Source organism: Oncorhynchus tshawytscha, linkage group LG04 (assembly GCF_018296145.1).
Source record: "Oncorhynchus tshawytscha isolate Ot180627B linkage group LG04, Otsh_v2.0, whole genome shotgun sequence".
NCBI lineage: Eukaryota > Metazoa > Chordata > Actinopteri > Salmoniformes > Salmonidae > Oncorhynchus > Oncorhynchus tshawytscha.
This window is the reverse complement of record NC_056432.1, coordinates 30,656,435-30,682,258: the sequence shown is the minus strand read 5'-3', so window position 1 is coordinate 30,682,258 and position 25,824 is coordinate 30,656,435. Positions and strand designations below refer to the sequence as shown.

Sequence of the window (25,824 nt, the reverse complement as noted above, 5' to 3'; positions counted from 1 at the left end):
TAATGCAGGGTTTCCCAAACTCGGTTCTGCCCCCCCCAGCACCCCCTCGGTGCATGTTTAGTTTTTTTGCCCTAGCACTACACAGCTGATTCAAATAATCAAAGCTTGATGTTGAGTTGGTTATTTGAATCAGCTGTGTAGTGCTAGGGCAAAAAAATGAAACATGCACCGAGGGGGGGCCCCAGGACTGGGTTTGGGAAACCCTTGTCTAATGGGCAACAATATAGGATTTGGTGATTGATTGGCCAAAGGCTGCAGATATTGAATGGGTGGGGTGGGTTGGGGTGGGGTGGGGTCGAGCCAATCTACACATCTATTTGACCAAACAATCAGCCTCTCAAGTCCCATTATAGACTGCCTTTAGCTGGTCATCATCTAAGATTCAAATGAGAAGGGGATGAACACACACACACACTGCACAAACTGCACACACTCTGGGATAATGTCAGCTTAATGCCGGGCCATGCTGTGGCCCGAGGGCTAATTGGGTAAATAAACACAAACACGTCCCTTGAAAGGGGGGTGGATGGACTTTTGTCTTATACTCCCTACTTTTCTTTGTCTCATATTTTGTTCTATGCTACCTTGCTACACGACAAGCAAATTCATATTAAAATATCATCCATTTATTTACATTTACATGTAAGGCTTTTGACATGAAAATGGTGACGCTCCTTAAAATAAGAGATTGTGTTAATCTGTGAGAAGTGCTCGATGGCAGGTGGTGTAACATCCTTCCTTAATTGAATGTGTGATCAGAAGACAGTGAAATGGCACCTGTGATACAGCAGCCAAAACAATAACAACTAAACAGTCCTGAGGAAGACGAGCATATGGCTCCTGCACCACTGGGCAGAAGGAGCACTCATTGGGATGAATGCTGAGGTTCTGACAACAAAGCTGACTTAAACTTGTCAAATTAGCAGCATGTTTACAGTGAGAGAGGGAGAGAGAAACAGGGGCAGAGAGTGAGAGACGGTTAGCAGCTTTGACAAGTGCCACTTGATCGTGACAAAGAAATCAAACAAAAGCTAAGACTAAATGGGGGCCAGCGGGTCCTCTCACAGAGCAGCTCTGCCTTTTGTGTTCAAAACCGCTATTACTCCATCCTTGAGCATATTTATCTAAATACCCTACTGTAGTGTACAATCAGACTGTAGAACACAACCACACACATTGACACACACATGGATATGAATACACTCAGCGCTGCCCCACCCCTCCACTGCTTTGAGCGTTGTGTTAATGAAACAGTTGCTGTTTCCTGGCATAACATTAATTACCCCATCAAAAAAAGAGCTGGTAATTAACTGCCCTCCTTTACCAGTGCTAATTACATTAACAGAGAGAAGCCATTACAGAGGGAGAGAGGGAGCAGGAGAGAAAGAATGAAGGGATGAAAGGGGATTGAAACAAAGACTGACAGAAAGAATGGCAGGGTAGCGGAGAGAGAGGGGGAGATGGGAAAGAAAGAGGGCACACGCCAGAGAGAGAGAGGAGGAGAGGCTCATGTGGTTCTCAGTGGGGCCCCCAGAGGCCTGGTCCTTAGAGGAATAAGCAAGGTTGCCGCTGGAGAGGAGAGTGATGGGGGGATGTTGTTTATCTTTAGAGGCAGTAGCTACACAGTCTGCAACACACACTCCACAATTAAGATGCTGCGCCTCATCAGCTATGTATACAAAGCAGTGTCAAAATACACAAGCATACAGGTGAGTCAAAAACTTGTCCTGGTGTATTCCTGAATTATAGTCCCATAATGCTGTAAGTAGCAAAACCTCACTTGCCTAAATAGTTTTTAATTGGTCATATTATGGATATCTGTACATTTTTATTGATGTCTAATTGGCAGAGATGCAAACACAAAGTCAGGTGCACACACACAAAAATAGACCTTGTTTCTTCAACCTTCCTCATGTTTCAGTTATGGATACCAACAGTGAGCTCTTACTGTGATTTTTGCTTTATTTGGGAGGACAAAATATAATTACACCTTATGATATACAAACCACAATTTCAGACAATCATGTTATTCTGTACCATTAAAAAAAAAAGATGGCTTTTGAACAAAAGAAAATGTGTGACCTTACATTTTACTAACTGTTATCAAATAAATAAAACCAGTCAAACACTGGAAACAACTTTGAATAGATGTCAGCTAAAAAACAATAAATGTATTCTGCGTTTTCTAATCCTGAGCATGATGTGTGTATTGTGCTGCAACAGTGAGTAAGAACACTGTTGTATTGGTTTATGACAAATCCCCAATATAACCCTTTGATCTCAGTTTGTGCTTGCTACTGTACTGCATAGTGACCAGAGACTGTGGAATGAAACACATCAAATCAATCAACAATGAAAATCATAATGTTCGACATACAATTTCAAATTGGCCACATGAATGAAATAATACGAGGGAATCAGTGTTGAAATAACATGCATAAAAATGAATAATAATATATGCTAACTAGTTTTCCTTTATAGAGAACAGCAAGGTCATTTGCTTTCTTTGACATTGGACATAATGGTTCCATTTTGTTATGTGACAAACCAGGAAAAGAGTATTGGCCAAGGAATTTATTTCAAATAAACATTGGAGTACTACTTCATTCTCTCTTACATATTAATCAACAGTCATGTCTAATAAAACCCTCAAAGATTTCAATAAAAACAAGAATAATGACAAGATAGAGATAATCATGTATATAACAATTGCAAAAAAAGGAATTAAAACACGTTTATATTATTCCCTAAACTAAATGTAATAATAAGTTAAATTGCTTGTTTTTTTCTTCTTAAATAAATCAATATATGAATTACTTTTTTACTTTTTATAACCAACACTGGAGGACAAAGAATTTGCCCTTGTAAAATCGTGGAGATGAGAACAAAAAATAAAGGGTCTATCATTCTGGAATGTAAATCACCTTCAAAAAGTCTATGACAAAAACCTTGGAGTCTTCAGATGCCTTTGACAGTGTCCTTAGAGACAAATATCACCCTGGTTCATTGAGTTTCGGCACATAGTATCAGAGTTTTCCATTGTCCATTCAGTTCAGTGCTCTAACAACAAATCATCAACAGACATATTCTTCTACCACATCTCCGCTAGCCAAGAGGTTGATCAGTTTGGGGTAGGTGTTGTTGGAAGAACCAAACGCTGCATAAGGCTGTAGCGTTGGGTGGTATGAGTGCTTTTGAAGCTTGTGAAGGCATCTTGACGCTGACTTCTGCTTTCCTTTCAAAATACAGAGACACCCATAGTGCACCCTATAGGGCTCCACTGTGTTGTGCTGTGGCCCAAGAAAGTCTCATGTCTTTGCAGCTACTACAGACGAAGAGGTCTTCTGTCTGCATCTGGAGTGACTGGCTGGTCTTTGGACTCTTTCTGTCCCATCCCTTTCATCCAGATGAATGATACATGGACTCAACTAGTGGCAGGGCATCAGTGAGGATAGTTGTGGGTGGTTGAGAAATCAGTGTGTGTTCCATCATCATCCCTGCCCTGTCAGTGCCTGCAGGGGGGTGGCAGTGTTGGAGCAGTGGTCTGGTCTGGTCTGGTTTGTAGATGGTGGATGGGAGTTGGTGGAGTACTGCTACATCGGGGGAACTACCAGGCCGGTCATCGCTATAGAGAAAGAGAATAGTAATAATCTAATATGTTTTAGATACAAACTTATTTTTGAAAATAGCAATCATTATTATAACCCAAATAACAGCCAGACATATTTGTATTGTCATGCATGCCTAGCCTATGTGCATGTGGGTATGGATTTGCTTTTATACAGAAAAATGTTTGGGGGGGGTTACACAGAAAGGGGTGTTTCTAAGATTGTAGTTTGGTTCTACCTCTGAAGCTGTTGCCTCCTGAGGCGGGGCAGGCAGGAGAGGAGGATCCCTGGGGCCGGAGAACGGGAGCAAAGGCACTCTTCTGTTTGGCTGAGGACGGGAAGGAGGAGAACGGCAGGAGGGAGGAGGAGGAGCTGGAACCCGGGATGGTGGGACTAGATGGCATTACTGTGGAGGAGAGAGAGAGAATAGTTGTTGTTACTTTATAACAGAAGGATTCTATGCACTGGTCAACCTTTGTCAATGGTGGACAATGATGTTTTATTGTAGCAGGGACAGGAAGAAAACACAGGACAGAGTGATTGAGTCAGAGGAGACACACTCACTGCCATAGGGAGAACCAGTGGGGGAGGCACTGCTAAAACCAGGGGATCCTGGCACCCCCAGACTAGTCATGGGCACTGCCCCATACCCGCCACTCATGCCTCCACCTCCCCCATAGCCCGACTGCTGAGGGGTGGAGGCAGAGGGGTATCCCCGTGGGGACAAACTGCTGGAGTTACGAATATAACCTGGAGAGAGAGAGAGAGAAACAAAGAGAGAGACCGATAGAGTGTTAGAACAAAAAAGAGGTAAGGAAAACACAGGATGAAAAGTGATTTTCCCACTGGGGATATCACAGCACCACCTAGAAGAAAATCGCAAAGGGACAGACTCTTGTGAATATCACTATAAATCACATAGTAAGTCAAGTACTGCTCACCCTGGCTGGTTTGTCCTGGCTCTCCAATGCTGACCCCCAGCTGGGAGGGGTATGAGCCTAGGCCCATGACACTGCCGTGGGCTGGGGAACTAGGCAGGGCCTGCAGCTGGTTGTGGGGACGGGGAACACTGTACAGGGCCTCAGCAATGTCCGCTGCACGCTTCAGCAACATGTCCTAAAGAGACAGACAATACAAACTGTTAGCCAGACATCAGAGATTTATAGTAGTTATTGATAAGAGTAACAGTAAAACAGACAAGAACAGCAGAGTTGTTTACTTCAGACTTTAGTCACAAATTTGATGACTTGAGACTTGACTTTGACTTGGAGCCTCATGACTCGGGACTACCCTCTTACTTGAGACTGATGACTTGAAATGATCTGGCTAGGTTTTGTCATGTTTTGTCATGTTTTGTCACTCATTTTGTGGCACAGAGAAGCCATAGACAGTAGCCGCAGCATCGCCCTTGCAACAACAAAAAATGTGCAACAGATTGGCTAGTGAAACGCACACTTGGCCCTCTGATTGGACCAGAAAACTGTCAATCAACACCAGTCAGGTGAGCTAGCCAACAGATTGCTGATTTACTGTACAGCCATAGGATCGGGTGCAGCGCAAACGTCAAATTGTAGGGAGAGAGGACAGCCATAATAAATAAACATGCAGCTCCAAAAATAGTTTGGTGATCAAGAATATTAACTGTTTTCTTTTGCAAGCTCGGCAGCAATGGGGCATCAAGCGACAGTTAGACTACTAGCATAGGCTTACTGGTCTTTTGGCATGCTAAAATGGCTTGACATTTATAATTTACTTATACTTGCATTTGGAATTTGTTGTTAAAATGAATTATTACTGTGGCGAGGATCCCCCACAGGGGCTCTCCAACTCCTTCCAGTGGAGAGCCGCTTTGTTCAACTCTTTAAATATCTGCTGTTGTTTTCACACATTTAAATGCATATGTGGTAAGTCTATATTCCATCTAATCCTCCAATAATTACTAGTGTTTCGTCATTCCATCACCATACCATTTATTGCAACACTTTCTATTTCATGTTTCATATGATACATTTTCATTTAGCCCGGGCGCTGTGTTTATTGTGCACATGAACATTCACAAGACTCATGAGGTAGAAGTTTTGTTCATTTAATTCAATGTATGGTTTTGGGTTATGTCGGAGTTCTGTGTGTCCTATGTCTCTCTCATTCTGGATGTGCGTCAGTGCGCATAGAAATAGGGAATGGGAAAGGGGGATACCTGGTCAGTCGTCCAACTGAATGTATTCAACTAAAATGTGTCTTCCGCATTTAACCCAACCCCTCTGAACCAGAGAGGTGGGGGGGGCTGTGGGGGGCTGCTTTAATCAACATCCACGTCTTTGGCGCCCGGTTAACAGTGGGTTAACTGCCTTGCTCAGGGGCAAAACTATAGATTTTCACCTTGTCAGCTCTGGGATTCGATCCAGCAACCTTGCAGTTACTGGCCCAACGTTCTAAATATAGCAATGTGGCCTGCGTGCCACGCTTTGGAATCAGTATGTTGAATAAGAAGAAATTATTGTTCTATGTATGAATGGTGATGAAATATCGTTAATAATCATTAAGTCTGATTAAGACAAATGTACCAATGGATTTGGAAATTGCCATTTAAATATAGAACCAGTTTGTTTATTGGTTGTAATTGCCAATTGGGTAATTGTATGGTCCTGGGAGGGACTCCTGTTAGACAGATTCCATTTGGCTTCTCAAGGGGAGGATGTGCAGTCTTGCCCTCTACCTGTGTCTGTTCAGATAGGACAGGTTGAGCCTGATACAGAGGCTATGTATTTTGGACCTTCTATATTTATTTGGTCAACCTATTTTGTATGATATGGCCCTTTAACATTGGATCACCAAGACCTGTAAATAAATCAACAAACTGAGCACATCAACCTGCCTTGCCTGCTGCTGATGTCATGACCTCACGACTGCTACAAGGTCATTATTTTACAATGACATCATCAAAATGTGTTGCAGACAAAATAAAGAAAAGGGCTGTCTGGTAGCTTCAATAAATAGACAAAGATTTGAACAAGTTATTGCATGTATAGATTCATGTTTTCCTCGACTTGAGACTTGACTTGAAAACTTGTGACTCGATTTGACTTGTGACTCGGTGCCACCTCTGCTGAACAGCGCTGGTTACCTGATTACTGTGTGGGTTTCCATACAAGGCCTCTACCAGATCAGCTGCTCTCTTCAGTAGCATCTCCTACACACAGACAGAGAGACATGAATTAGCCTCTGGTGTTACATCGTGTGTACTGTATGTAAAGTGGGGTGTGATGACAGAAGTCACCATGTGTGCTGTGGTCTGGTGTGGTGTAATGTTGTGTGGTGTTGTGTGGTGTAGTGTGGTGTGGTGTGGTGTAGTGTAATGTAGTGTGGTGTGGTGTGCTGTGGTCTGGTGTGGTGTAATGTAGTGTGGTGTTGTGTAGTGTGGTGTTGTGTGGTGTAGTGTGGTGTGGTGTAGTGTAATGTAATGTAGTGTGGTGTAGTGTGGTGTAGTGTGATGTAATGTAGTGTGGTGTAATGTAGTGTGGTGTGGTGTAGTGTGGTGTAATGTAATGTAGTTTGGTGTGGTCTGGTGAAGTGTAATGTAGTGTGGTGTAATGTAGTGTGATGTAATGTAGTGTGGTGTAATGTAGTATAGTGTGGTGTAGTGTGGTCTGGTGTAGTGTAATGTAGTGTGGTGTGGTGTAATGTAGTATAGTGTGGTATAGTGTGGTCTGGTGTAATGTAGTATGGTGTGGTGTGGTGTAGTGTGGTGTGGTGTGGTGTGGTATAGTGTGGTGTGGTGTGGTGTAGTGTGGTGTGGTGTCGTGTGGTGTAATGTAGTATAGTGTGGTATAGTGTGGTCTGGTGTAGTGTAGTGTGGTCTGGTGTAGAATGGTCTGGTGTAATGTAGTGTAGTGTAGTGTGGTGTGGTGTAGTGTGGTCTGGTGTAGTGTAATATATTGTGGTGTGGTGTAGTGGTGTGGTGTGGTGTGGTGTGGTGTAGTGTGGTCTGGTGTAGTGTGGTGTAGTGTGGTCTGGTGTAGAGTGGTGTGGTGTAGAGTGGTGTGGTGTAGTGTGGTCTGGTGTAGTGTGGTGTGGTGTGTTGTAGTGTGGTGTGGTGTAGTGTAGTGTGGTCTGGTGTAATGTATTGTGGTGTAGTGTGGTGTGGTGTGTGGTCTGGTGTAGTGTAATGTTGTGTGGTGTAGTGTGGTCTGGTATAGTGTGGTGTGGTGTAATGTAATGTTGTGTGGTGTAGTGTGGTCTGGTATAGTGTGGTCTGGTGTAATGCAATGTTGTGTGGTGTAGTGTGGTCTGGTATAGTGTGGTCTGGTGTAATGTAATGTTGTGTGGTGTAGTGTGGTCTGGTATAGTGTGGTCTGGTGTAATGCAATGTTGTGTGGTGTAGTGTGGTCTGGTGTAATGTAATGTTGTGTGGTGTAATGTGGTCTGGTATAGTGTGGTCTGGTGTAATGTAATGTTGTGTGGTATAGTGTGGTCTGGTATAGTGTGGTCTGGTGTAATGTAGTGTGGTGTAGTGTGATATAGTGTGGTGTGGTGTAGTGTGGTGTGGTGTGGTGTGGTGTGGTCTGGTATAGTGTGGTCTGGTGTAATGTAATGTTGTGTGGTATAGTGTGGTCTGGTATAGTGTGGTCTGGTGTGGTGTAGAGTGGTCTGGTGTAGTGTAATGTAGTGTGGTGTGGTGTAGTGTGGTCTGGTGTAGTGTAATGTAGTGCGGTGTAGTGTAGCGTGGTATAGTGTGGTCTGATGTAGTGTAATGTAGTGTGGTGTGGTGTAGTGTGGTGTAGTGTGGTCTGGTGTGGTGTAGAGTGGTCTGGTGTAGTGTAATGTAGTGTGGTGTGGTGTAGTGTGGTCTGGTGTAGTGTAATGTAGTGCGGTGTAGTGTAGCGTGGTGTAGTGTGGTCTGATGTAGTGTAATGTAGTGTGGTGTAGTGTAGTGTAATGTAGTGTGGTGTAGTGTGGTCTGGTGTAGTGTGGTCTTGTGTAGTGCAATGTAGTGTGGTCTGGTCCAGTGTGGTGTGGTCTGGTGTAGTGTAGTGTAGTGTAGTGTGTTCTCACTCACCTTAGCCAGTTTGTCAGGGTCACCAGGGTGTCTAGGGATGACCTTCTGAAGTCTCTGGAAACCGTAGTCTATGGTGGGCTCATTCAGCGCTAAACACAAACACAGATACATCAGCACTAGGTCCTGACTCATCACATGTAATGTTTCTGTTTGATATGTTGTTGGTGAATGGCTGCTGGCTGGGGTAGGTGTGGCTGTGAGATAAATAAGAGGTGTGTTTACCTGTGTAGATGAAGCGCCCAGGTGTCCCCTTGCAGAACTGTTTGGATTTGTAGGACAGCGTGACCTCCACGACCCCTGGGATGTGGCGAGGGGGCGTCTGGACACGGATGGCGTGGGGCGTGATCAACTAAGAGAAAGAGGGAGAAACAGAGACAAGACAGAAAATTAGCAACAAACAAGACTATTTGATCATCTACAGTATCTGATAGAATAATACAGTCTGCTCTCATAATGCCAACATGTAACAGGCAGCCAACAAATGACTGTGCTAATGAGACAATCCATATGCGTTTGCTAGCTTGTCCCTTATGTTTTCAATCAGTAACAGTCTCGTTAATGAGTTGTTTTAAAGAGACAGTTACAGTGAAGCCACATAGCTACCTCGCTCCACACCAGCATGCTGCCGAACACCACCTGCAGCCCGTCAAAGAAGTTCTCCCCGATCACAATGACCATGGCCCCGCCTGTGGTCCAGCCCTCACTGGGGCTGATGGCTTTGATACAGGGGGTGGCTGTAGAAGAAGAGCAATAAGGTAATTTTAATTGAACTCATTCCACATCCTGGCAATGTATTTAGTGTCTGTTTTAGGGGGTCAGCCCTAGACCTTGAGGTTAGCCATTGTGGAGCACAGTGAAGTGGATAACATGAGTAAGCTACAGTATGCATCAGTACATCAGGGTAGGTAGTGGTGTGTGTCTTACCGTATTCCATGCCGTTCTCCACTGACTCTCCCGGCTCCAGCCTGCGGGCTCTCCGGCCGTGTTTGGAGTTGTTGTGGACAAACATGTTGTCAGACACAGCTAAGACATGTCCGTCTACACTCACAGTGCTGGACAGGACCACCTGAAAGACAGGGGAGGTCAGGAAAGAGGAAAAGATCAACTCACGGTGTATCTGGGTACCTAAAGACATGTTACGTCACTTTATGTGAGATTTGGTTTCCTGCTAAAATAAATCCCTTGGCTACAATCAATTTCAGCATCCAGTTCATATAAATATTTCTCAACGGGTAATGTGACGACCCTACTAGATCATATTTTTACATCACCGACCCTCTCTCTGTGGCCTCTCTCCCTCCTATCCCCTCCTGAGGCTGTGGTTGGAGTTTCAGGCCTCATCCCTCACTGACACCAGACATATGGACTGAATCTCCTCTTTTTACTGGGAGTTCGAGTATGATAAATGGTGGCCATAATTTGATTTCTGGCCAACAGCATGTGTGTCCCTTCCTCTCCACAAAGTACACATGTTCACCATGGAGGACATGCAATCAAAATATGTGGATGTTCTTGTGTGCTTTTGCCTTGGGTCTTCGTGTTTAAGAGTGTCCATGTGTCTATATGTGTACATGCAGGAAGGGGTGGCGGTAGTTCCGTGGTGACTATGAAATGCTGATGGACATTCATTTCTAGATATTTGGAAATAGGCTTTGTCATACGAAAGTGGAGTGTTAAGGACTTATCGGTATTGCAGAGCTGCATATGTAGAGACTGGAGCACAGACGCACAGAAAGAAAGAGAGAGAGAGAGGGAGAGAAAGCAGATGTTCTTGTAGATGGTTGACTAGGAGAGGAAAGTAATCTGAAGGAAAATAACAGTAAATTATCGATCAAGCAGCAGCAACGGGCTCCTGTCCCGCTCTGATCGTCTTTTAACCTGGAGGTGAGGGCCTTGGAGCGGCCACCCGCTCATAACGTCTCAGCATGTGTCACCGCGCGGGAGTTAAAACAAACATGGTGGAAAACAGGGAGAGAGAGAGAGAGAGAGAGAGAGAGAGAGAGAGAGAGAGAGAGAGAGAGAGAGAATAGAGAGAGAGAGAGAGAATGCCAGACAGGGGCTCCGGTGCTGAAAGACAGCAGAGGAAGTGAAGCGGGAGTGTCCCCTGTGACCACTTCCTGGGTCACGGAGCATGACCTCCCCCATCTGGAGCCAATCACTCAATTCTTGACAACTTCCTGAAACACCTCAGCCTATTTCCTGCCTGCCTCCCCCCTTGTGTCTCCCACCCCACTACCCCCTTCCCTTTCTCTTTCCATCTATCCCTCTTTGTTTCTCTATTGATTTTTAACTTTCCCCTCCATTCCAGTGCTTGAGGTTCTGATATGGAGAAATGTGGTCTCACCTATACCTGGGCAGATCCTGGATAACGAAATACCCTCTTTGTGAAAGTAGAGTGGAAAGAAATGCATGTTTTAAAAATCTATGTTTTAGATAACCCCTCCCTCCCTCCCTCCCACACATGGGCCTACATGAATACACACAAACACCCCTCTCTCTCTATCTCCTACACTCCATACCTGAAATCTCCTCATGTCCCTTGGGTTCCCTGCTGTCTTCAGGCAATTTTGGTTACACTTCAGGAAAAACTTCAAGAAGAATCTGCAGGGGAAAAAGAAAAATAGGACATCAATAACTCAATAGACAGGAATATATCACATGGTAGAACAACACATTCATTATTTGTTGGCCTTATTTAGTGGCATTAATCATTTTAAATCAGTCAAGAAGACGCTGATTGGTGTTCTGGTCATAGAGATGCATTATGAACATTGAGTGTGTGCGTGCCTACACGTGTGTGAGTCTGCGTGTGTGTGTTTGCATGTGCGTGTGTGGTTAATGCTGCTTCGTGATATCTGCCCTTGCATTAATCACTGCTGTTTAGTTTAGCATTAGAGTCAATGTTATTACACTTTAAATCAAATGATGAAAATTTGTAATGCAGTCCAGTGAAAACTGCGGCTGTGTTTCAAAGTGAACAGGAGCCCGTGATATATGCCAGGGGACTCTGGGGACCCCATGGTATCCCACTATGCTGCATCTGAACCTACACATGGGAACAGTGGAGGATAAGAGAAAGGCAACTAGAGAGAAAGTGAAAGGAGGACAGAGACAGAGTGTTTGTATGTACGTTTGCATGAGGTTTGTGTGTGTATTTTCTCATGGATGTGTCTCATTAACGTTGTGTGTGTGGGGGGGGGATCAGAGCGTGGAAAGAGAGAGACGGGGTGCTGATAGCCTCCACTAGAGCAGAGAAGAGGAGAGAGATGGAGAGACTGAGATGAAGATGTGGAAAGGAGGGAGAGACTCCAAATCCCAGGTGTACACAGTTCGGCAACATAGCCCGCTGCCATGGCAACGCGGCTCTGCCGCAATCCCAAAGTCCCCACGCTGAGAGGGAAAGACAGAGACGGGAAAGAGAAGGCAACCACAAGGAACACACATTCCATCACAGAGAGCGAGGGAGAGAGGAGGGGGGAGGAAGCGATAGAAAGGGGATAGGCAGGGGAGATAGTTGAGGGAGTAATGAAATGGTCTGAAGAGAAAAAGAGAATTAGAGTGAAATGGGCGTGGTGTAGAGATCAGGACTACTAACTAAACAAACAACAACAGTGATGAGGAGAAATGAGAAAGAGGCAGGAGCTGGGCGGCTAGCTATCCGATCCCACCCACATTGAGCTCACTGCAGATATAAGTCATATTAATGGAGAGACTTTGTTTGGAGAGGGACTTCATATTGGCCCCGCAGCCCAGAACCCTCCCATTCAATGGTAATTTCTCCTTCCCTCTCTCAGCCTCTTTCTCGCTCTTCTTCCATCACTCCCTCCCCACGTCCCTTGTGAACAGGCCCTGGCTCAGAACTAGCGCTTGGTTCCAAGACAGTGTCCAATATTTCTTGATTTGAGCTATTTCAGCGGAGGACAATCAATATTGTTGTTGGCGGAGGGTGATTCTGATTTATCAGTGAGAGCTGGGACCTCCAACCTCACAGCTCCGCTACAGTTGGGCCCGGGGTGGATGTGTGCAAATGGCCACATCGCCTCTCCCTCCCTTTAACCACTTCCTCCTCTTTATATCACTATCCCCATCTCTCTCTCTCCCTCTCTCCATCCTTCCCTCCCTCACTCCCTCTCTCCGTCCTTCCCTCCCTCACTACCTCTCTCCGTCCTTCCCTCCCTCACTCCCTCTCTCCGTCCTTCCCTCCCTCACTCCCTCTCTCCATCCTTCCCTCCATCACTCCCTCTCTCTGTCCTTCCCTCCATCACTCCCTCTCTCTCTTCCGTCCTTCCCTCCCTTCCCTCCACTCCCTCTCTCCATCCTTCCCTCCATCACCTCCCTCTCTCCGTCCTTCCCTCCCTCCTTCCCTCCCTCCCTCTCTCCATCCTTCCCTCCCTCCCTCCCTCCCTCCCTCTGTCCTTCCCTCCATCACTCCCTCTCTCCGTCCTTCCCTCCCTCTCTCCCATCCTTCCCTCCCCTCCCTCCCTCTCTCTCTCTGTCCTTCCCTCCATCACTCCCTCTCTCCGTCCTTCCCTCCCTCCACTCCCTTCCCTCTCCATCCATCACTCCCTCTCTCCGTCCTTCCTCCCTCATCTCCCTCTCTGTCCTTCCCTCCATCACTCCCTCTCTCCGTCCTTCCCTCCCTCCCTCCCTCTCTCCATCCTCCCCCTCCCTCCCTCCGTCCTCCCCCCTCCATCCTTCCCTCCCTCCCTCTCTCCTTCCCTCCATCACTCCTTCCCCTCCATCCATCACTCCCTCTCTCCGTCCTTCCCTCCCTCACTCCCTCCCTGTCCTTCCCTCATCACGTCCTTCCCTCCCTCATCCCTCTCTCCGTCCTCCCCTCCATCACTCCCTCTCTCCGTCCTTCCTTCCCCTCATCCATCCCTCTCTCCGTCCTTCCCCCCTCCCCCTCACCTCCCTCCATCACTCCCTCTCCGTCCTCCCTCCATCACTCCCTCTCTCCCCTCCTTCCCTCCCTCACTCCCTCTCTCCGTCCTCCCCTCCATCACTCCCTCTCTCCGTCCTTCCCTCCATCACTCCCTCTCTCCGTCCTTCCCTCTCTGGTCTCTCTGTATTGTATCCATCATGCTGTCATGATTTATATTTTCTTAGTAGTTTATGCTGTGTTTGAATCCAGTTTGCCTCATAGCCACCGATGAGAGATATATTGGATAATCTTCTGCTGTTTTCATATACTTCTTTTAAACAGTGCACTTGAAGATCCTTCAGTATGTGATTTCTACTCTGGTATATGATGGGGAACATTCTATTAATTTGCTTCAAATTCATGTGGGATCCCCCATAAAGAGACATGGCAGAGTCATTTATAACATTACTGCGGGCTCCTTTGTTGGGCTAAATGACCGTGGCCATGGCCCTGCTCTGTCCCAGACACAGACACGCTCCTTTCCCTGCCCAGCCACCTGCTCTCTGGATCTCTGGCCACTTCAAGTGCACCCAGCCAACAATGACCGCTCACTCCACCCAGTCACATTGGTGACTTCACAGCAGGGATGCGTGACATCCCTTTAAAGACACACTCCAGATGTAGCGACGACCCTCCAGGTTCTAGGCCGACATCCCCATTGGACAGTGTGCATTGGCCTTCCCCTTTCCTCTGACTTTCATTCATCATTCCCTCACTGTGTTTGTTTGTGTGACATTATAAACACTCATACACACTTCCATACAACCCCCCCCACCCCACCCCACCCCACCTCTGTCCTCCCCAAAACCCATTCAGTCAACTTTCAGCCCCCTCAGTTCGGACGCACACAGCTGCAAATGCTGAAATTAAAGCGAGACATTGGTGCATATATTAGCATACATTAGCCGCTTCCCCCTGCCCACTTAACATGCAAATCTCCCAGCCCCGTCGCCTCGCACCTTCTGCCACACATTCATTTGCTGAATTATAATTAGACTAATCTTGCATAATTAATAAGAAGTCGAGGACCCTCTGTTTTTCCCCCGCCTCTGTTGTGGTCGTAAAAGTTTAATATCGGGGTTGTTTGTTTTTGTTTTGGTAATGCAATACGCCCACACACCTCCCCACCCACAGGCTAGAGAGGAGGTGGACTTGTTAAGCATTGGAGGTGATCTGGATGTCAGAAGGAAACTGTGTGGAGAGGAATGTCCATTTTCAAAGGAGAACTCCTTTAGCTACACTGTGGCTTAGAGGTGTGCATTTGCAGCTTTGCCTCTCATATTCAAAGTGGTTATTCCATAATCAACTGTCACTGGAATTCATATTTACCCCACTAATTCAATTAGGAAATTAATTTGGGGGGAGGGGTAACTTTTTGTGACAAGTTGAGATGCAAGTGTAATATTTTATGAGTTGTCCAGTTGTCATTAATGTAAATCATGAAATATCTATGACCCCTCCAACTGGCGTTCCCCACGACCCTCCTCAAAGACCTGATTAGGAAACACAAACAAAAGGTAGGCCCAAGTCTTAAGCCTTGGGATCAATTTCCACACTGGCTCCATGGGGAGTCTGTTTTTTCCCCTCTGTATCTCTGTCAAGGCCTCCAAATCCCCTTTGTCTGCATCTGCTTCAGTTCCCAAGACTAAACACAGGCCTCACAGCATGGGGAGAGCAATCCGCAGTGACAACTTGCTTAACTAAAACTAGTTCAGAAAAAAACGAGAGTAAGTCATGACACTGCAATAACAGCAAAGTTACAAACTTAACTCCATAATTGTTTCATTCTTCCATGTTCACCTAGGCATTGACTGTCAGACAGACCACGTTTAGCCTCAGTCAGTCCTATCTGAGGCAACTGTTAAACATAGCTGAGCCATTACATATGGCCTTAATCATAGTGCTAGCACATAAGCTGCACAGGACCCCTAACAATAACTTTCATTGGCATTTATCAACCTTCATTTCAACTGGCTTAAATTGCCATGTCACAGAGACACAGGACATATCACTATCTATATGCTGATTAGACAGCTGTATCAGTGTCTGTATCCGTCTATTAGATCTGCTATAGTGCATGGATTTAGCTACAATACACACAACTGGACTAGTTCCTGCAGCCTTGTCTTCCTGTGGGACAGTCCCTTTATATCATGTGAGCCTGGTCCTCTGTTTGGGACAGCTGCATTGATGACAATCATCTTTCAATAAAAGACTTGGGAGGGATTTGAACCGTGAGAGACAGAGAGAGGACTAAAATGGAGAGCATTTAGTTTGGCAGGGTGGGAGAGGCTCTGTTCTCTATCTAGGAACACCAACAGACAGAGGAGAGAGAGAGAGAGAGAGAGAGAGAGAGAGAGAGAGAGAGAGAGAGAGAGAGAGAGAGAGAGAGAGAGAGAGAGAGAGAGAGAGAGAGAGAGAGAGAGAGAGAGAGAGAGAGAGAGAGAGAGAGAGAGAGAGAGAGAGAGAGAGAGAGAGAGAGAGAGAGAGAGAGAGAGAGAGAGAGAGAGAGAGAGAGAGAGAGAGAGAGAGAGAGAGAGAGAGAGAGAGAGAGAGAGAGAGAGATTTGGAGTGACAGGTCAGAAGTATTTAGAAGACAGGCAGAGAGAATGAAGGAAGAAGAGAAGGGTGGGGAAGAAAAGGCTGAAAGAGCGAGAGAAGAGAGGGAGAGACAAAAAGAGGAGGGGGAATGTTGACGTCCTGTATTCAGGGCCATCACTCATCAGACATCCCCCCCATCGCCCCCCACCCTGGAAAAACAAAACAGTGTCCTGACATGGTGGGGGGGTAGGGGAAGACAATTAGGAAACCAGATGTGAGGCATTAAAACATACTGACATGCTGAGGACCTTCCTCTGCCACACTCACACACTGAGAACATTAACTTATACACACACACACACATGCACGAAACACAAACATTACATACACCCAACAAACTCTATAATAAAAGTACACATTCAAATAGAAAATCAAATGCATGTAAACGCAACTTGAAATACATGCACAAAATATGAGTATTGGGTCAAGTTTCAAGGCTCCTGTCTATTGGCCGAGTTCTGCATAGGCCAGAGTTGACCTATGAATATGTTACACCGATGCAGAAATCTACAGATGGGTCGTCATGCATCAATGTATGGATATGCATCCAATTAGTATATGGAGTGGGTTGTGGTGAGGGATGGGGGTGTTTTGTTTTCCTCCATGGGGAGATTTGGGGAGGGATGAGGAGGACGGGGAGGAGGGGAACTGGGGAGGAGGTAATAAATACCCCTGGATCCCAGGGTCCCCTGGCAGACTGGAAGCTAGACTGGTCACCAGGGTTAACACCCGGGGCACCTGACCTTTGACACTGCTAATGGGGCATAGAGAACCCTCCACGAACTGATACCCCCTCTGTAGCATACCACCGCGGGACCATTCACACCAGCCTACTAACTTGGACTAGTACTATTTCTGTACTAAAATACATCTCTCACCTTTACTTAACATAATTTATATAACCCTAACCCTCTCTCACTCCCCCTCTCTCTCCAAACTGCCTTGCATGTTTAAAAGTCATCGACAAACCAACCCTTAGCAACTTGTTTTAGCAGGGGTTTCACTTATTTTAGATTTGTTTTATTGGGTGCACAGCTATGGGGGCGGCAGGTAGCTTAGTGTTTAGCACGTTGGGTCAGTAACCGAGAGGTTGCTGGATCAAATCCCTGAGCTGACAAGGTAAAAAATCTGTCGTTCTGCCCCTGAACAAGACAGTTAACCCACTGTTCCCCGGTAGGCTGTCATTGTAAATAAGAATTTGTCCTTAACTGACTTGCCTAGTTAATAAAAATGCACCTCTGTCCTCTCAAATTTCTAGCTCCCCCACCTTTCTTAATCCCACTCTGTCATAATCTATAATATGGCCCATGTTAGTCTCTCATTGATGGCTGTTTTGATCCAGGGATTAATCCTGTCTTCATGGTCTGACAGTCACACTAACAACCACACACTGACAGACAAGACCACTGAGTGATGGTGGAGATAGGTACACCAAATCAATGGAAAGAGAAATTGGTGCGCTTAGCTCAAATGTTTGTAGAGACAAAAGATCTTTGGGTGCTGGCTTCAAAAGGCATAAACGGGAAGGAAAAACCTGCACTTAGTGAAATATTCTTTGTTTTAATGTATCTTTTGAGCAGCAGAGGTCAGAACAAACGGCCACATTTTGGCGGCAGCATTCGTCAGCGTTGGTGGAAGGGAAGCACTCACAGATAGTCCTGTGGTATCAAAAATAGCGGCTAGATTCTTTGGAGAGGTGCCACACAGACTGAAACAGAGGGGAACGAGGACTCCTTTTAAAGTTTGACCGCTGGATTGGATTTGCCCCCATGGCCCCTTCTCCATTTCAGCCCAGCCTCACCCCTGCAGCCCCAGACCAAAACCCAGCCCACCCGTCTCTAAACTTGACAACTGTGTCAAAGCCAAACATTTAAACCACTAGTGCTGATTTATAGAGCTTGGTAGCGCTGTACAACCATCAGGCGCAAAAGTGCCTCAGCTGCGGCGGGGCAGTGAGGTGAGAGAGGGGTGAGAAGGGGGGACAGGGTAATAGAGGGACATGGATGGGGGTTGATGGACCCTTCTGATAAGTGTGAACGTGGACTTTTTGAACATTGCAATACATTGGTCTTAAAATGACCAAACAACATCACTGCTGGCATGATGGTATCGGTTTAATCTTTAAAATAGTTGAATGTTGTTCCAGCGTCCAGCACTTTGCACAATAAGAAAAGCGGGAGAGATAGAAAGAGAGAGAGATGTAGGTATATTTAGTTATATGGATCTATGGCTGGACAGACTGACAGAGACATACACCGAGAGATCCAGGCTGGAGAGAACGTGAATGTTCATCCAGGATAGGGAATAGACCTCCCATCAGTAGCCTGACCTTTCCCAGCATGCTTTGTGAGTCCTATGGGATGAAGATTCTAAATACTCTCTCCAAACTGTCACACTGGAGTCGTTGACCAGCCCATTGTGTATGGGAAGGTCTCATACATACCAATAAGAACCTTTACAATCCCCACACAACACCGATGACCCAAAACTGGTCATTCTAACTGAAGCAGCATGAATAATGTCAAAATGCTCAAATGTACATCAGAAATGTATCAGGTGCTCCCTCCAATACACATAACGATGATTCCTAGATACTGTCCTCCTAACACTGTCAAAACCAATAGGCTTCCATGAGCCGATAATCACCTTTGAGTATTAAATACCCACATACCACAGCACATCCCAAACCCGCCTCAGAGAAGAACAAAGACAGAGAGATGGACGTCAGAGAGAGGAGAGAAACAACAACAGCATGAGAAGAGATGTCTTCTTAATTAGCCAGTAATGATAAGATCTGACAAACAACATCTGTTTCCAGAGAGAGGGAAGGAGAGGGGGAGGGAGGTAGAAAGGAGAGGTGGGAGAGAGTGATCGAAGGGAGGAACAGAGAGGGGCGGCGTGTAAAAGAAAGAATGCTGTGTAGCGTGACACCATAGAAGAACGAAGGAAGGAGTGAAGTAAAATGAAAAAGAGAGAGACAGAGAGACAGGGGGAGAGAATTCTGACAGGGTTGAGGGAATCTAGGAACCAGGACGGAAATGACAGATAGAAGGGAGAAAAACAGATCAGACTGAAGACAGACAGACAGACAGACAGACAGACAGACAGACAGACAGACAGACAGACAGACAGACAGACAGACAGACAGACAGACAGACAGACAGACAGACAGACAGACAGACAGACAGACAGACAGACAGAGCCAGAGAGAGAAACAGACAGACAGACAGACAAAGAGAGAGAGACAGAGGGTAGAACTGGATAATGGCACAAGGGAGAGAAGGAGGGAGGGAGAGGTGGAACGTGTGTAGAGATCGGTATGGAATCACTCAGAGGTCCAGGGTGCTGTAATTTACTGTCCGTAGCTAATCCACAGCAAATGTGTGGAGCCATAGAGAGGAGCGGGAGCGAGTGGGAGGGAGGGCAGGAGGGAATAAGAGAGAGGAAAGGGTTGGAGGGGGATAGAGGAAGGGCAGGGGGACTGTTGGGCGCACAGCATGCCTGCTGGGAGGCTGTCAGCGGCCACATCACCCCCTGCCCTCAGCCCTGACAGATTCATCAAGAATATTTACACACACACACACGCACACACACACACACACACACACACACACACACACACGCGACCATAAAACATCAAAAACGATATCAGGAGAATGCATATACAGACGTGTGTTGCTCTAAGGGCTACTAGATATTTTAGAAACAGCTGCCTCTAACGCACCCATTTCAATAACAGGTTGCTATAATTACTCTATGACCATACTGTAGCATGGCATGCACGTCTAATATTCCATCTCTCTAAATACTTTTATATGCATGTTTTCAGGGTAAATAGGGCTATAGGCCTAATTTAAATGTGGTGCTTTGAGGCGGTAAGGGGGAGTATGTTGAGGACGACTGGGGGGATACAAGGAAAATCTGAGTCCTCCCTGGGAAATCAATTCTGTCCAGATTCCTGACAAACAGACAAACAAACAAACAAACTGGGTCCGGGCCAGCGCCAGGGGGCATCGTTAAATCCTTAGTGAAATTTAAGACCTTTATATGGGGGCTGACTGACCCCCTATCCACCCCCCACACCTCTTTGCCCCACCCCTACGCACCAGCATCCAGCCAAAGATAACAGCCCCTGTTCCTAAATACCACTGCTAACTGGCCTCTGACTCTGGCCTTTGACACACATGCCTGCCTGCTTGGAGTCTCCACACACACATCCATGTACACACAAACTCTGATACACACACATCCATGTACAACACAAACTCTGATACACACACATCCATGTACACACAAACTCTGATACACACACATCCATGTACACACAAACTCTGATACACACACATCCACGTACACACAAACTCTGATACACACACACATCCATGTACAACACAAACTCTGATACACACACATCCATGTACCATGATACACACAATGTACACACAAACTCTGATACACACACATCCATGTACACACAAACTCTGATACACACACATCCATGTACACACAAACTCTGATACACACACATCCATGTACACACAAACTCTGATACACACACATCCATGTACACACAAACTCTGATACACACACATCCATGTACACACAAACTCTGATACACTCACATCCATCCATGTACACACAATGTACACACAAACTCTGATACACACACATCCATGTACACACAAACTCTGATACACACACATCCATGTACACATTAACACACACATCCATGTACACACAAACATACACACACATCCATGTACACACAAACTCTGATACACACACATCCATGTACACATTAACTCTGATACACATCCATGTACACACAAACTCTGATACACACACATCCATGTACACACAAACTCTGATACACACACATCCATGTACACACAAACTCTGATACACACACATCCATGTGCACACAAACTCTGATACACACAAACTCTGATACACACACATCCATGTACACACAAACTCTGATACACACACATCCATGTACACACAAACTCTGATACACACACATCCATGTACACACAAACTCTGATACACACACATCCATGTACACACTAACTCTGATACACACACATCCATGTACACACAAACTCTGATACACACACATCCATGTACACACAAACTCTGATACACACAAACTCTGATACACACACATCCATGTACACACAAACTCTGATACACACACATCCATGTACACACAAACTCTGATACACACACATCCATGTACACACAAACTCTGATACACACACATCCATGTACACACAAACTCTGATACACACACATCCATGTACACACAAACTCTGATACACACACATGCATGTACATGTACACACAAACTCTGATACACACACATCCATGTACACACAAACTCTGATACACACACATCCATGTACACACAAACTCTGATACACACACATCCATGTACACACAAACTCTGATACACACACATCCATGTACACACAAACTCTGATACACACACATCCATGTACACACAAACTCTGATACACACACACATCCATGTACACACAAACTCTGATACACACACACATCCATGTACACACAAACTCTGATACACACACATCCATGTACACATTAACTCTGATACACACACATCCATGTACACACAAACTCTGATACACACACATCCATGTACACACAAACTCTGATACACACACATCCATGTACACACAAACTCTGATACACACACATCCATGTACACACAAACTCTGATACACACACATCCATGTACACACAAACTCTGATACACACACATCCATTTACTCACAAACTCTGATACACACACAGCCATGTACACGCAAACTCTGATACACACACATCCATGTGCACACAAATTTTGATACAAACTCTGATACACACACATCCATGTGCACACAAATTCTGATACACACAAACTCTGATACACACACATCCATGTACACACAAATTATCTCAAGTACTCTAAAATAAATCATGCTAATCTGGCCTCCTGAGAGTGCTGCCCTACCAAAGGTGAAACCCATTAGTGGCCAGACAAATGGGAAGCTGCTTTCCCCTCTCCCTGTCCCAGTAACACAGCACCCAGTCCCAGCCACTCGTGGAGAGTGTGGCCATTTTCAGTGCTATGAGCCCCCTTCCAAACCCCATGTTTACCCCCCTCCCTAAATCACCCACATTAGCCCATTTGCAGTCCATTCCCATTTCCTGTCAAAACATTTCTCTGCTGCGCTCCGTTTCCGACTTCCCCCTCTGTGCGCTCTCCTTAAGAAAACAACATATGCTTGTTCTGAGTGTTAGGGTTCAAGCCACGACACCCAACCCAACGCAGTCCAACGCAGCAAAAGGTGACAGCACAATCCAGTCATCTAATCTGCCACTCATGGTTCACTTCCTTTCTGTATTTGAGTCGTGAGTCTTCCTGGTTCACATGAGACCACATCACAAAATGAATTCTGACTCCTGACTCTGAATAGTGTTCTCTCTCTGTGTTTCTTACAAGCAGTACCTGTCAGTGAGTATTTGATAATTCAGACAGTGGCACCCTCTCCCTCTGTCTGTCTGTCTGTCTGTCATTCTCCTCTTCTCATTGCCTCCTGGGAGGAGATGCCCCCCACTCCTGTGCCAGCTGCTCAGACTGGCCCAGCCTGTGGTGTTGTGTGCAGTGGAGCTGCTGGGCCCCGTCTCTGTCTCCACTCACTGCCAGTCCCCTGTCTGAAGGGCTCCTGACAGAGGTCTGGGGGGACTGGACACTACCAGCCACCAGGGAGACGAGGTGCCTGTGACAGGGAAGTGAAGGGACTGGGGGAGTGAAGGGACTGTGTGTGTGTGTGTGTGTGTGTGTGTGTGTGTGTGTGTGTGTGTGTGTGTGTGTGTGTGTGTGTGTGTGTGTGTGTGTGTGTGTGTGTGTGTGTGTGTGTGTGTGTGTGTGTCTTTAAAGACATTACAGATGTGTAGCTGTAATAATGAGAACGTATAGGATCAGCATGTAGGTAGATTGTGCCTGTAGCTATAGCTGGCTCAGTGAGTGCCTGTGAGGGGGATGTATATGTTTTGGCTAGAAGACATGGCACACTACCAGAGGTAGTGGAGATGAGCCTGTATGGACGGCTTGTCATGCCATTGATCTGTGTATTTCAGATGCAGGATTCCTCCTCCTTCCCCTAAAATCAGGGCTCTCTGGGACATGTAAAAAATGGGTCTGGGAAGGAACCACCATTGTGGAAAGGGTGTCCAGACTACACAGGGGTGGTGGTGGTGTTGGAGGTGGTGGTGGTGGAGTTGGAGGTGGTGGTGGAGGTGCAGGAGGTGGAGGTGGTGGTGGAGGTGGTGGAGGTCTTGGTGGTGGAGGTGGAGGAGGTGGTGGAGGTCTTGGTGGTGGTGGTGGAGGTGGTGGTGGTGGAGGTCTTGGTGGTGGAGGTGGAGGTGGAGGTGGTGGTGGTGGAGGTGGAGGTGGTGGAGGTCTTGGTGGTGGAGGTGGAGGAGGTGGTGGAGGTCTTGGTGGTGGAGGTGGTGGTGGAGGTAGTGGTGGTAGAAGGGGCCAATAGGTCTGTTAACTAGGATCTCCACTCTGACATGCACTGCTGCTGGAGACCATGTCATCCTACTCTGAGCTCCAAGGCTAAAGGAGTTACAGATTCTGTGATCGTGAGAAACAATCTCTAAAACTGACACTGTTCACATCTCCAAGAGGACAAATGATGAGGTAACAGGGCCATTTGGCTTCTACTAGGCATCTGGGAGAGGTGAGGAATTTGACCCCCTGACACAGTCAAAAATGGTTGCTGTTTCCATTTTTTTGGCCAGTTGTTTAATGTTCCTTTCCAAAAGCTCTGCTCCCTGCATGTTCCCGGGGGCTCTGTTGAGAGGGGCGGGTGATGTTCCCCTCCATTAAAATTACAGTGAGAGGCTAAGAGGCAAGCTCGCACAGGGAGCAGGGACCTGCCAACACAGATGTACAGGAGCTCAGAACGCAACAGAGGCAACACACAGAGGCAGCACACAGAGGCAGCACACCGAGGCAGCATAACTAACACACAGATATATCTTACGTATAGGGGAAATGAGAGAGAGAAAGGGATAGAAGGAAGGAAAGAAAGAAAGAAAGAAAGAAAGAAAGAAGGGAGAGACAGGCTGACAGTTAGTCAGTCAGACAGACAGACAGACAGACAGACAGACAGACAGACAGACAGACAGACAGACAGACAGACAGACAGACAGACAGACAGACAGACAGACAGACAGACAGACAGACAGACAGACAGACAGACAGACAGACAGACAGACAGACAGACAGACAGACAGAAAATAAGATCCAGACAGATTGTCAAACAGTCCCTTAGAGATGTGGTTGTTGAAGATTCAGACAGATTGTCAAATAGTCCCTGACATGCTGACCACACTGCTCACGTCACAAAATACATTTACACATACATGTTATTCAGTCATTGCACCCACAATGCTGGTGTGCGTCAATGAGCGTCTGCGTTGCCAGGCGCTAAAATAGATGTGGCTTCTATTTGTGACGTAGAATGCGATGCAAGTCCTGCCTCTCCCATCTCCTCATTGGCTTTTAGAAGCATATACCCACGTGCCATCTCCTCATTGGTTATACCCACGTGGGTGATTGAAAGATGAACTGAGCGGTTGTGGTAATACACCTTATTATGAAAGTTAGTTGCCAATCGACATATAAAGTCCAAAGAAAAAAAAGCCTGGAAGGAGGAGAGATGACTAGACAAATTAGCTAGCAACTGCATGCTAGCTAGCTAAATTGCCATAAATGTTTAACGCTTTTCAAACTGTCCCCAAATTAATATAATTGGTTCAGAGTTTGTTTTGATATTGCAACCTGCGTATCGTGATCGTATTTGGTGTGGGGGGGGACAAAATAATTTTGCGCACGATGGCGCACGCGGAAGCACGAGAAAGCACGCGGAAGCACGCGGAAGCACGCGAAAGCACGCGGAAGCACGCGGAAGCACGCGGAAGCACGCGGAAGCACGCGCGCGTCCGGTTTGGGCATGGTGATAGAGATGTGGTTGTTGAAGAAAGGCATTCAGATACAAATGAACAAATGATATCTGAATGCTATATTGTCAAACTGTCCAGAGGAATCCGTGTGGATTCCAACAGATAGCACGTGCAAAACTTTCACTGAAATAATCCTCATCCAAATGAAGACATTAGAAATTGACCCAAATGATTTTCTAGAAGTAAAAGCAATTTAGTGGAAATTGATTTAAAAGCAACCGTGTGCACACTTTCATTCGCTGCTATGTGGTGGCCAGATAAAACAACCAAACGTGCACATAACTAGAATCAGGGGTAGAAGATCAATACGGCCCATAATACAAGATGAAGAGCAACGGATTCCTCTTAGGGTCAACTAGTCTTCGCAAGGGAGCTCTAATCACATTTCTAAAAGTGGGCTTGACCACAACCATTACTGCTGCCTATAATAAGTCTTTTTTATCATTTAACACATAGGAAAGGATTTATCTGGTCTAATTGATGAGAAGAAAAAAGCTTGCTGAGGAGGATTTTGTATGTTCTCATTGACAGAAAGGAAAACAAATGTATCTCTCTCTTGCATCCAGGCTTTGTGAAATGGCTTGTCGTTTTGAAAA

At 46.0% G+C, this 25,824-nt stretch overlaps 1 protein-coding gene across 4 annotated transcripts in view; it reads right to left on the bottom strand.

Moving 5' to 3' along the window:
• Positions 1–1,944: 1,944 nt before the first annotated feature.
• The window catches only part of LOC112248501 (transcription factor COE2), a 37,918-nt gene continuing 14,038 nt past the window's right edge, over positions 1,945–25,824 (bottom strand). For 3 of the 4 annotated variants that reach the window (XM_042320609.1, XM_042320610.1, XM_042320612.1), the window contains 10 exons: positions 11,184–11,265; positions 9,589–9,730; positions 9,268–9,398; positions 8,887–9,013; positions 8,665–8,753; positions 6,733–6,798; positions 4,550–4,724; positions 4,173–4,358; positions 3,847–4,014; positions 1,945–3,625 (listed from right to left, as the gene is read on the bottom strand). In XM_042320609.1, coding sequence (XP_042176543.1) covers positions 3,594–3,625; positions 3,847–4,014; positions 4,173–4,358; positions 4,550–4,724; positions 6,733–6,798; positions 8,665–8,753; positions 8,887–9,013; positions 9,268–9,398; positions 9,589–9,730; positions 11,184–11,265 — 1,198 coding nt within the window. In that variant the 3' untranslated portion in view covers positions 1,945–3,593. Of the gene's footprint in view, positions 3,652–3,846; positions 4,015–4,172; positions 4,359–4,549; positions 4,725–6,732; positions 6,799–8,664; positions 8,754–8,886; positions 9,014–9,267; positions 9,399–9,588; positions 9,731–11,183; positions 11,266–25,824 lie in introns of all 4 variants that reach the window. The other variant, XM_042320611.1, reaches the window with a different exon arrangement.